The sequence below is a fragment of the Pipistrellus hanaki genome (genome assembly GCF_964339955.1).
Source record: "Pipistrellus hanaki genome assembly, chromosome: 10".
NCBI lineage: Eukaryota > Metazoa > Chordata > Mammalia > Chiroptera > Vespertilionidae > Pipistrellus > Pipistrellus hanaki.
This window is the reverse complement of record NC_140512.1, coordinates 70209784-70223289: the sequence shown is the minus strand read 5'-3', so window position 1 is coordinate 70223289 and position 13506 is coordinate 70209784. Positions and strand designations below refer to the sequence as shown.

Genomic DNA, 13506 nt, shown 5'->3' with positions numbered 1-13506 from the left:
TAGAGAGTTAGAAACATCGATGAGAGAGAGTCATCGATCAGCTGCCTCTTGCACACCCCTACTGGGGATATGCCCGCAACCAAGGTACATGCCCTTGACCGGAATCGAACCCGGGACCCTTCAGTCCCCAAGCCGACGCTCTATCCATTGAGCCAAACCGGTTTCGGCTGTTTCTACTTTTTGGTTGTTACAAATAATGCTGTGATTATTTTTGTACAAGTTTTTCTTTGGATATGTTTTCATTTCTCTAGGGTAATGCCTATGGAAGGGACTATTAGGTCGTATGATAACTTTGTGTTGAACCTTTTATGCAACCACCAGACTGTTCTTTCCAAAGCTGCTCTTTTTACTTGCCCCACATCCTGCAAATAAATGTTTTTGTCTGGCTTTTTTATTATAGCCTTTCTAGTGAATATTCAGTGATATCTTGTGTTTTTCATTACATTTCCATGATGACTAGTGATGTTAAGCATCTTTGTATGTGTTTATTGACAATTTATATTTGTCAAATCTTTTGCCCATTTTAAAAATTGGATTGTCTTTTTATTAGTGAGTTGTAAGAGCCCTTTAAATATTCTAGATACAAGACTCTTATCAAATATATGATTGGCAAATATTTTTCTATTTTTTTTTATTTTGTGGATTGTCTTTGGACTATCTTGATGGTGTCCATTTAAGCACAAAGTTTTTAATTTTGATGAAGTCCACTTTACCTGTTTTTCTGTGTGTGTTCTTGCTTATGCTTTTGGTATAGTTAAGAAGCTATTGTCTAATTCAAGATCAAGAACATTTACAGCCCAGCCGGCATGGCTCTGGTTGAGCACAGACCTATGAACCAGGAGGTCACAGTCATGGCATATGCCCAGGTTGTGGGCTTGATCCCCAGTGTAGGGCATGCAGAGGGCAGCCAGTTCATGATTCTCTCTCTCCTTTTCCCTTCCACTCTGAAATCAATAAAAATATATTTTTTGCCGAAACCGGTTTGGCTCAGTGGATAGAGCGTCGGCCTGCGGACTGAAAGGTCCCAGGTTGGATTCCGGTCAAGGCCATGTACCTTGGTTGTGGGCACATCCCCAGTGAGGGGTGTGCAAGAGGCAGCTGATCGATGATTCTCTCTCATTGATGTTTCTAGCTCTCTATCCCTCTCTCTTCCTCTCTGTAAAAAATCAATAAAATATATTAAAAAATATTTTTAAAAAGATTTACAGTTTTCCTTGTTTCTATTTTTATTGTTTTCTGATTAGAGAACATTTGTGCTTTCATTCTTTTTAAATTATTGAGACTTTTTTTTTTATGGCCAAACTTATGGTCTATCCTAGAGAATGTTCTATATGCACTTGAGAAGATTGTGTATTCAAATGTTTTATTGATGTCTCTTAGTTCTAATTGGTTTTTAGTGTTGTTCAGGTCTTCTGTTTCTGTACTGATCTGACTAGTTCTTTTTTTTTTTTTTTAACCAGGAGAGAAGTATTTTATTTATTTATTTATTTATTTATTTATTTATTTATTTATTTTAATATATTTTATTGATCTTTTTTTTACAGAGAGGGAAAGAGAGGGATAGAGAGTTAGAAACATCAATGAGAGAGAATCATCAATCAGCTGCTTCTTGCACACCCCTCACCAGGGATGTGCCCGCAACCAAGGTACTTGCCCATGACCGGAATCGAACCTGGGACTTTTCAGTCCGCAGGTTGATGCTCTATCCACTGAGCCAAACCAGTTTCGGCTGACTAGTTCTATTCATTATTGAAAGTATGTATTAAAGTCTTCAACTATTATTGTTGAATTGTCTACTTTTTTTAGTCTGCCACTTTTTGTGACATGTTCTTTGGACATAAAGAAGTGTTTGTGATATCTTATTGATGGGTTGACTCATTTATCTTTATAAAATGTCTTTCTTTGTCACCTCACACCCATCAAAAAAAAAAGAAAACAAAAAGTGTTGTTGAGAATGTGGAAAAATTCGAACCCTTATTCACTATTGATGGAATTGTAAAATGGTACACCTACCATGGAAAACAGTATGGAGGTTCCTTAAAAAAGTAAAACTAGCTCTAGCCAGTTTTCTCAGTGGATAGAGCATCGGCCTGAAGGGTTACAGGTTCAATTCCGGTCAAGGGCACATGACCAGGTGTGGGCCATGCAAGAGGCAGCCAATCAGTGATTCTCTCTCATCATTAATGTTTCTAGCACTTTCTCTCTCTCTCTCCTTCTTCCTCTCTCAAATCAATAAAAATATATTTAAAATAATAAAAATCCTATATAATAAAAGCCTGATATGCTAAGTGTCCAGTTATCTATTCATCCAATCAAAGTATAATATGCTAATGATATGCTAAGGCCACTCAACCACTTGCAATGACATGCACTGACCATCAGGGGCCAGACAGTCAACCAATCGACCAGTCATTATGATGTGCACTGACCACCAGGGGGAAGATGCTCTGACTTTAGGTAAGCATGCTGCTGGGGTCTGGCCAATCGGGACTGAGAGAGATGGACACGCCCTGGAGCCCTCCTGCAGTATCTCCCTGGCTGGCCAACCTCCCGCGTCCCTCCCTGGCCCCGATCATGCACTAATGGGGTCCCTTGGCCTAGCCTGTGCCCTCTTGAAATTCAGAATCATTTGAGGGATGTCACAGAGCCGGTTTCTGCCCAATCCCACAGGCCAGGCCAAGGGACCCCACTGGTGCATGAATTCATGCACCGGGCCTCTAGTAAATAAATAAACTAGAGCTACTATATGATCCAACAGTTCTGTTTCTGAGTATCCAAAATAATTTAAAGCAGGGTATAAAAGAGATAATTTCACACCCATGTTCATAGCAGCACTATTCACAGTAGCTAAGAAATTTTAGCAATCCAGATGTTCAGTAGATGAATAGTTAAAATGTGGCACATACATTCAGTGGAATACAATTCCAGCCTTAAAAAGGAAGGAAATCCTGCCGAAACCGGTTTGGCTCAGTGGATAGAGCGTCGGCCTGTGGACTGAGGGGTCCCAGGTTCAATTCCGGTCAAGGGCATGTGCCTTGGTTGCGGGCACATCCCCGGTGGGGAGTTTGCAAGAGGCAGCTGATCAATGATTCTCTCTCATTGATGTCTCTAACTCTGTCTCTCTCTCTTTCTCTCTGTAAAAAATCAATAAAATATATTAAAAAAAGGAAGGAAATCCTGTCACATGCTGCAACATGGATGAACCCTGAGGAGATGCTAAGTGAAATAAGCCAGTCACAAAAAGAAAAATACTTACATGATTCCACTTATATGAAGTATCTAAAATTGTCATATTTGTAGAAACAGAAAGTAGAATGGTGGTTACCAAGGTCTAGGTCAGAGAGGGGGAAGAAGAATTATTCAATTAAAACAGACTTCCAGTTTTATAAGATGAAAAATTTCTGGAGATCTGTTTCACAATAATGTGAATGTACTTAACACTACTGAAGTGTGTACTCCAGTTTTATCACAGTAAAAATACATTCCTTGTCTAATTATAGTTTTTATCTAAAATACATTTTGTGTAATAATAGTATAGTCACTTTAGCTTTCTGTTGGATATTGTTTATATAGTAGGTCTTTTTCTGTCCTTTTACTATCAACCTGTTTGTAACTTGGACTGTAAAGTGTACCGGTTTTAGCCAGCCTATTGTTGGGTCATGTTTTTTTATTCCATTTTGCCAATCTCTGCCTTCTGTTTCCATTGTTTAAACCATTTATAGTTAGTGAATTTAACAGTAGGATAGGATTTATGACTGCCATTTTGTTGTCTGTTTATATATGTCTTGGGTGCTTTTTGTTTCTCTAGTCTGCTTTATTGTCTTTTGTGTCTAATAGACATTTTCTAGTATACAATTTTAATTTTCTGTCATCCTTTTTATTTAAAAAAAAAAAAATATATATATATATATATATATATATACTTTTTCTATTAGTAGACCCTGAGGATTACAATTAACATCTTAATTTTTTTTTTCGTGCCTACTTTTTATACTTTATTTATTAAATTTCATTGATTTTTTTTCAGAGAAGAAGAGAGAGGGACAGAGAGCCAGAAACATCGATGAGAGAGAATCATCGATCAGCTGCCTCCTGCACACCCTCCACCGGGTATGTGCCCGCAACCAAGGCACACGCCCCCTACCAGCACCGAACCCAGGACCCCCCAGTCCACAGGCCGACGCTCCATCCACCGAGCCAAACCGGTTTTTGGCCGTAGATTTATTTCGATAGAGACATGCTGAATACAAAGGACTGAAATAAATGAGTCATCGTTAACATAAAATAATAGAACATTTTAATAAAAGTTAATATTTTTCTTGAACATTTACTTACCAGACACTGAATAACTGCACAGATTAATAAGTGTCACACAAATAAACCTATTTGTCTTGTTCTCCCAAAGTGAAATATTTCCTGTGTGGACACCAAACAAGTCAGTCCAAGACTAATGAGGTGGCCATCGATTGCTAAAATATTTACTAGTTAGCCGAAACCGGTTTGGCTCAGTGGACAGAGCGTAGGCCTGCGGACCGAGGGGTCCCAGGCTCGACTCCAGTCAAGGGCATGCACCCCGGCTGCGGGCACATCCCCAGCAGGTGGCGCGCAGGAAGCAGCCGATCGATGTTTCCAACTCTCTATTCCCCTCTCCTCCTCTCCGCAAAAAAACCAATAAAATATATTTTTAAAAATATATATATTTGCTACTTGTCGACCTGCAGACTGAAGGGTCCCGGGCTCGATTCCAGCCAAGGGCATACACCCTGGTTACGGGCACATCCCCAATAGGATCTGTGCAGGAGGCAGCTGACCGATAACATCTTAATTTATAGCAATTTAGTTTGGATTAATACCACTTAATCTGAGTATTTTACAAAAACTTTGTTACCATATATCTCCATTCCTTTTTTCTTGCATTGTGCTGTTACAAATTACATATTTGCCCTAGCTGCTTTGGCTCAGTGTGTAGAGCATCAGCCCATGGACTGAAGCATCTTGGGTTCAATTCTGGTCAGGTGCAGGTATCTCCATACCTCAGTTGCATACTTGATCCCTGGTCCAGGTTGGAGCACATTGCTTCTTAAATGAGATAGAAGAAAAAAAGTTACAAACACATTTACACTGTCTTCTCTGTATACTTATGTGGTTACATTTATTTTTCTTTATGAATTCATTTGGATTCAAGTTACTGTCTACTGTGCTTTCATGCAACCTGAAAGATTACCTGTAATATTTTTTGCAGAACAGATCTGTTAGCAAGTAAAATTCTAAACTATCCTGTATAATAAAAGCCTAATATACAAATCGACTGAGTGGCAGAATGACAGGTCGCTATGATGCATATGACACCAGGGGCAACTGCTCAATGTAGGAGCTGCTTCCGGTGGTCAGTGCCCTCCCACAGGGGGAGTGCTGCTCAGCCAGAAGCCGGGCTCACAGATGGCACACGCAGCCTCTGCCATAGGCCGGCAGTAAGGAACGAGGCGGGATCAGGCCTAAGCTGACAGGCACATGTCCCCTGAGGGATGCGAGAGGGCATGCAGGCTGGGCTGAGGGACCCCCATTCCTCAAGTGCACGCATTTCATGCACTGGGCCTCTAGTCAATAATAGACAAGTTTGGATCAAACCTATTAGACAAAAGGTTGAGCTGCCTTTCTATTCTGTCAGGAAGGATAAGTAGAACCTTATGAAGTTGATGTTGAAACATGGGATTGCAATTTACCTTATACATTTGAATCCACATTTATAGAAACTTTAAAAATGCCATCTTATTCGGTCATCTACAAAGTTTACTCAAAATTTTCATACATCTTATAGCTGTAACACTAATTAGATGAATACCCATTGGAGCAATGGCAGACACAAGACTAGGATTATAAAGATTACTTATCAACAATAATATTTTATTAGAAATTGTTACAGGGAAGCTCACGTAGAAGCAATAGAGATTTAGGGGTTATACGAGTCTAATGCTGTTGTAAACATATACAAATGTTTTTTATTTTTTAATTCTCACCCAAGGATATTTTTCCATTGATTTTTAGAGAGAGGGAAAGACAGAGAAATATTGATGTGAGAGAAACACATCAATTGGTTGCCTCCTGCACGAGCCCTGACCAGAGCCAGGGCTGGGGAGGAGCCTGCAACCAAGGTACGTGCCCTTGACTGGTATTGAACCTGAAGACCCTTTGGTCCACAAACCAATGCTCTATCCACTGAGCCAAACAGGCTCGGACTAACCATATTTTTAATGCTTTTTCAGATAGTAATGACCTCTTTAGTTCTATGATGATTATCTGCAAATCCAACATATTCATTGTACAGTTAGTAAGTTGTTCCCAAGATGATGTATTTTTAGACTTTTCTTTTCCTCATTTTGAAGGATGTTTAGATTTATGAACTCACTCTGACAATCTGTTACCCAAACCCCGTTCAGCATTCTGTTTGTGAGAGTAGCTAGCAAGGCCAAACCATCCAGATTTTCTGATTCAGTTTGCCAAGTGCCTATCTGTACAGGTTTGTTTGTTTGTTTGTTTGTTTGTTTTTTTCTACCAGTTGTCAGACCCAGTACTTTCATTGGACAAGGCTGCATTTTTTTGGTAGCAGCTCACAGAAACACATGAGCTAGTGACTTCAAATACACTTGAAAGGCCTGTGTTCCCTCTATAGAATGTAAAGTTTGAATATAATTTTTGATCTTATGATTAGGTAGTAAATGTTTATAAAATCAGTGAAACTGATTTCAGTTCATCATTAAACATTTGTAGGGAACCTAACTCAAGGACATTAATGATAATATTCATGTATAATTTACAAGTTTATAGATTTTACTTCTTCAGTTTGTATATATTACCTTTTTACCTGCTTTGTTTATCCTATATAATAAAAGCCTAATATGCAAACTGTCCCCTTGTGTGGGATGTCAACCAGGAGTTCGACCAGGGGACGGGGCCAGCTGCGTTGGCAGCAGGCAGCCGAGGAAAGAGAGGCGTCCCCAGCTGGCAGTCACTAGGTACCATACCCGTGCATGAATTTCATCCACTGGACCTCTAGTTAATCTATAAAAGGAGAAGAGTATTTTATATACCTAATAACCTCTTAACCAAGTACTTAACCTTAAACTTCACTTCAGTTTCATTTATGCCAAACCACAGAACTAAGGAATCCACCTACTTATATCAGCTATTTTCCTTATCAAACCGTGTAGGAAAGCTCTCTCAAAGACTTACTCTTTCGAGTTGTGCTGAAATTTGTTATGAGCATTGCCCCTTTCTCCAAAAAAATTGTATACTTAACTAGTGCTCTAAGACAGATTTTATATACAGAGCACTAAGTTAGGTATGCAATTTTACCTAACTTAAGTACTTACCAAGTACTTAACCTTAAACTTCACTTAAACTTAACTAGTGCTCTAAGACAGATTTTATATACAGAGCACTAAGTTAGGTATGCAATTTTACCTATATGTTCTCAAAAATTCTAGTTTAGCACTTCTTAGTTGGGATTCAGGAATCTGTGTTTTAACAACTCCACCAGGTGATTCTCATCATGAGAGAAGTTTGGGAAACACTGCCTTAAATGATCCTCATTTCACTCTCTAGCCTCACAAAACTGCTGTTGAATTCTTTTACTTTGTCGATGAGCATAAACCATTGTATGCTTTCTGTAACTCCTCATGGCTCCCTGGCTTCTCCTTGCTGTTCCTCCAACTGCATGAATGTTCCCTGCAGTGCCTGCCAGTCCATCTTCTGAGTTGCTCCATTCTAGAAGTTTGGTTCATAAACTAATATTTATATTAAATGTGGTTTTGCAAACTATTCATTTACTTTTTTTTCTTTTTAGCTTTCTTTTTTATTATTATTATTATTAAGGTATTATGTGTGTACATATCTTACCAATCCTCATTTACTTCTTTAAGGCCACTGTCCAGGACCAGTTCTGTGATCCTTCCCTCCCATTTCTCACTGTTAGGTCTTTCCTGCTTCATTAATTACTTAACTACCACTTCACATCCTAAAGCTTCTGTGCTGTTTTCCTCCTGGTTTTTCTATGGAATTTCTGTTTTATCTGACTTCTCTCCCTGTAGCTGTTCTCTATTTCTGTGTACCTTTCTCCCAGACTTCCGAGTCCAGCATCTGATTACTGTCTTGAATCTTAAGTCCTAGCAGCTGTAGGACATTTTTATTTTCTGAGTCTTGGAGATCCATCTCAACATACTACTTGGAAGGTAAATTCACGTTAGGGTATTTACATGAATTATGTAAGTTAAAAATCCCTATGTGCTTATGTATTATCTGTGTGGGTACTTTTGAGTCTGTCTCAGAACTTTTAAGTCACTACCATCACCTTAGGAATGGGAGAAGGGGCTGAACACCTGACAGAAGCTGAGTGTCAGCTGTTGGGCAGGGGCAGCAGGCGGGGCTAGACTAGCACTGATACATTGTTCCGTTCCTGCTCCTTCTGCTGTTAGCGCCTTGTTCCGGGCCTGGGTTGTGGGCATTCACACCTGCTGAGCTCTGTCTGCTAAACAAAGCCACCCCTCAAGCCCACCTGTCCTCACTGGCAGACCTATTTCCCTTCTAAATCCATGTGCCAGCATTCACTGTGGGCCTGTAATCCTCCCCCAGTCAGGACTTACGTTTTCATTCTTTTAATATATTTTATTGATTTTGTACAGAGAGAAAGGGAGAGAGATAGAGAGCTAGAAACATCGATGAGAGAGTCATCGGTCAGCTGCCTCTTGCACACCCCCTACTGGGGATATGCCCGCAACCAAGGTACATGCCCTTGACCGGAATCGAACCCGGGACCCTTCAGTCCCCAAGCCGACGCTCTATCCATTGAGCCAAACCGGTTTCGGCACGTTTTCATTCTTTAGATCAGTGTTTCCCAAACTTCTCTCATGATGAGAATCACCTGGTGGAGTTGCTAAAACACAGATTCCTGAATCCCAACTAAGAAGTGCTAAACTAGAATTTTTGGGAACATATAGGTAAAATTGTATACTTAACTAGTGCTCTAAGACAGATGTTATATACAGAGCACTAAGTTAGGTATGCAATTTTACCTATATGTTCTCAAAAATTCTAGTTTAGCACTTCTTAGTTGGGATTCAGGAATCTGTGTTTTAACAACTCCACCAGGTGATTCTCATCATGAGAGAAGTTTGGGAAACACTGCTTTAGATGTTGCTCAGGAAGTTCTTAAGAAGAAAACCAGCTGATGAAAAAGATACTGTGTTTGTGTTGGGGATAGAATATTCAAGCCCCAACCTTGAATATTCTATCGCCAACAAGAAATAACATCGCCGGACCCGTTTGGCTCAATTGATAGAGCGTTGGCTTGGGGACTGAAGGGTCCCGGGTTCGATTCCGGTCAAGGGCATGTACCTTGGTTGCAGGCACATCCCCAGTGGGGGGTGTGCAGGTGGCAGCTGATCGATGACTCTCTCTCATCGATGTTTCTAACTCTCTATCTCTCTCCCTTCCTCTCTGTACAAAATCAATAAAATATATTAAAAAAAAAAAAAGAAATATCATCAAGTAAATAGTCAAAATTAAATAGTGCGACAGATTTGATCATGAAGATGATGGGATTTGCTATTCCTACTTGTTACTAGGATCCAAGGTGCCATGATGAAGATTTCCCTTGTCATTCGTGAAATGCTCATCAGCCTCTCTGCTCCTCTTCTGAGCGGGAGGAGAGGATTTGGTGCAGGGTGCCGCTGTTCCCCATCGAGCTTCTGCACGGGCCACTGTGTCCTGCAAACCATTTCAGACTCATCTTGCTAAACTGTTTTTAACTTTCCTGCACTACCGTTCATATGTTTCTTCATCTTGTGTATGTAGTTTATTTTCCTATATTATTAGTGAGAGATTCATCTGGGGGCAGCTTAGCTCCCCAGAAATATGGTAGCAGAGAGTAAACCAAACGTCTGGGTCGAGTATAGTTATAGTCACTATGTCAGCTTTTAATAAAAGTGTCCATGAACAATTGTTAATGTGGAAATAGTTTCACTCCATTTTGAATTGTAAATTGTATGTAAGATTGTAGAAAAAATTGGCTGAAGTTTTATACTACTTTAAATATAGGTTGGTGACAACTTGCTAGATTTCTTACACATTATTTGTTTCAACATTTAATGACTTATAAATAATGACAGGAAATAAAGTAATTGGATTTTCAGGCTCTATAATTTGTTTGGGGCCTAAGAATCTGCATTTTAAAACAGTGCTTTCAATTTTGTGGGTCAGTCATAAATCAAATCACAGTAGTTTTGGTGTCACAAGAATTGGAAGGCCACTGTGGGGTGGGTTTTGAGAAGCTGTGTAGGCAGGACCGTGTTCCGGGTGCTTTAGTCTGTGCTGTCCTCAGGGGAAGCGATATGGAACTGTAGAGAGAGAGTGTGCAGAAGTTCAGAGCAGTGACTGGTTAATAATGTAGGAGGTAGTTCCCAGTGCAGGTGCCATTCCTCTGAGCAGTTTCCAGAGAGACTCACACACGCGGCAGGGTGGCCATGTGACACAGTGGACGGACGCTACCGGCATGGAAGACCTGAGAGCTGCGGGCTCCCACCACCCCATCCGTGTGAACCTGCGCCGTCCAGAATTGTTCGCCCACAATGCCAGTGACCCTGAGAAGCCCTCGTTGGGGCTATTCCATCTGCATGTAACAGAAGTCCAGCGTAGTGGCTTACCAGATAGAGGCTTATTTTCCCCAATCAGAAGTGGCACCAAGGCAGGCTGTGCATACCTGCTCCTGGGTGCCTTTGCTTCTTGCTTCCTGCTCCACCTCCTCAGGTCTGCCCCTGAGAGTCCACCTTCCCTCCTCACTGTTTCAAGGTGGCTCTTCACCTTAAAGGAAGGGAGTGGGAGAGCAGAAGTGGCGCCTGGGTCAGGAAAGCCAAACGTAAAATCCCAGCAGACTCTGCGCATGTCTCACTGTCAACAGCTGAGGTACCTGCTGACCCCTCTTTGCAAGGGAGACTAAGAAAATGGTTTTTTAAGTTGGGCGCATTATCTTCCTGATTGGGGTTTCATATATAAGGGAAAAGGAGAGGATGGGTATTGGGAGATCAATTGCCAGAAAGAGCGTGCACCTCTGTAATCAGTAGAGTGTTTGAAAGGCCCGGTCTAAGGCCCTTCGTTCCTCACTGTCCGTGTCACCGCCTCACTGTGCGTGCACCAGACCCTTCCCAGGAAACCCCGGACTGCTGTCAGCGGTCAGTCATCCTGCTTTTCCAATGACGATTGCCCGGTGTATTTGTATGTGCCTTTACAGATCCGTTTTGGCAAATGGACTTAGATTTTCTTTTACGTTCTAGCAAATGTCTTTTTAAACATTTTGGAGACTTTTCACTTGTAGCCTGCTCTTATTGTGCTGCTGCATTTTGACTGACATCTTTACATTTTACACAGGTGATATTCTTGAATTTCATGGTCCAGAAGGAACAGGAAAGACAGAAATGCTTTATCATTTAACAGCGCGGTGCATTCTTCCACAATCAGCAGGTGGGCTGGAAATAGAAGTCTTATTTATTGATACAGATTACCACTTCGATCTGCTTCGGCTTGTTACAATTCTTGAGCACAGACTCTCCCAGAGCTCTGAAGAAATGATAAAATTCTGCCTGGGCAGGCTGTTTTTGGTGTACTGCTGCAGTAGCAGCCAGTTGCTGCTCACACTCTACTCACTAGAAGCCATGTTTTGTAGTCACCCCTCTCTCTGCCTTTTGATTTTGGACAGCTTGTCTGCTTTCTACTGGATAGACCGAGCCAATGGCGGAGAGAGTGTTAACTTACAGGAGTCTACTCTGAAGAAGTGTTCTCAGCTCCTAGAGAAGCTTGTCAATGAGTATCGCTTGGTTCTTTTTGCAACAACTCAGAGTATAATGCAAAAAACCTCAACCTCCACCGAAGCTGCTTCCTCTGGCTTTAAGCGCCCGACCGATGCGAGTGTGGACTACAGACCCTACCTCTGCAAGGCATGGCAGCAGCTGGTCAAGCAGAGGCTGTTTTTCTCCAAAGATGACTCTAAAGCCAGTCACCAATTTTCTTTAGTTTCACGTAATTTAAAAAGCAACACTTTTAAAAAATACGTTTTTATTATTAGAGAAAGTGGGGTAGAATTTTGTTGATATATATCAAAATACTCTTGCAGGATATTATGCAAGTTTTTAAAAGTCTTGAGAAAAAATAAAATAAAGAGGAAAAAAGTCTTAAATAGGCTAAAGTGATTCAATTCTGAAATTTTAAACTCTAAGGGAATTAGCATAATAGTATTTCTAATGGATTTTTTAAACTAATACAGTAAACCTCAGAATTCATTGAAGTTTACTCAAAGTGATATTAACAAATTATATACTAAGTTTATTTTATTAATTTTTTAATTTTTACCCAAGGATTGAGAATATTTTTTTATTTTATTGATTTTTTTTACAGAGAGAAAGGGAGAGGGATAGAGAGCCAGAAACATCAATGAGAGAGAATCATCGACCAACTGCCTCCTGCACACTCCCCACCGGGGATGTGCCCGCAATCATTGTACATGTCCTTGACCGGAATCGAACCTGGGACCTTTCAGTCCCGCAGGCCAACGCTCTATCCACTGAGCAAAACCGGTTTCGGCAGGATTGAGGATATTTTTTCCATTGATTCTAAAGAGAGTAGAAGGAAAAGGGGACAGGAGGGAGCAAGAGAGAGAGAGAGAGAGAGAGAGAGAAACATCTATGTGACAGAGACTCATTGATTTGTTGCCTCCCACACACGCCCGGTCCAGGGGTGGGGATCAGAACTGCAACCCAGGTGCACGTCTTTGATTGGGAATCACACCTGCTACCCCACCACCATCCCACCCCCTGCTGCCCATCCCCAGCATCCCTGTGCACAGGCCGACGCTCTAACCACTGAACATGTGGGCGAGGGCTAAGTTTGTTTTAAAACTAAATAAATAATATACTCCCTTCAGTCTAAATAAAATGGATTTTCATAACTTTGTGTCACATTTCTGGAATTCAGTTATGTAGTTATTTGTTTAGGAAATAAATTTCTCAGGTAACTCTTTTAGGAAGCTGTGACTTTGAAAAATGTTTCTGTAGAGCTGTTATTTTTGTAAAAGCGATGGAAACAAGTCTACCCATTTGCCTTTCACACCACCAACTACGGGAAGTCGGAGCGTTTTAACCGAGTTAGTTAAGCTGAATTCCAAGATGGAGTTGGGCTTTTGTATAATTTTTTGGACACAGGGAAAGAAGATACCCACCCAGGGAATTCTGTGGAGAGTGGTTTTGAAATTTTCAGCTCCTCCTTAAGTGATAGATAGATGTTAGAACTGTGTGTTACTAGTATTTTCTCATTTAGAATAGTCCAGATGTACCCTGGAGTGAGATGAATCATTCCAGCTGAGAGCTGGACAGGTCTATATGCTCCGGTCCAGTGATGGCCAGAGGGGAGCACACACCTCAAGGGGCACGGAAGGTACTGAACTGCAGTAGACAGGACAGGAAA

General features: G+C 40.9%; 1 protein-coding gene across 1 annotated transcript in view; it reads left to right on the top strand.

The window, feature by feature from the left end:
• The window catches only part of XRCC2 (X-ray repair cross complementing 2), a gene marked incomplete at its 5' end in the record, with an annotated part of 40139 nt that extends 27143 nt beyond the window's left edge, over window positions 1-12996 (top strand). The window contains one exon of the mRNA XM_084897549.1: window positions 11419-12996. Coding sequence (XP_084753675.1) covers window positions 11419-12137 — 719 coding nt within the window. The 3' untranslated portion in view covers window positions 12138-12996. The remainder of the gene's footprint in view (window positions 1-11418) is intronic.
• Window positions 12997-13506: the final 510 nt, after the last annotated feature.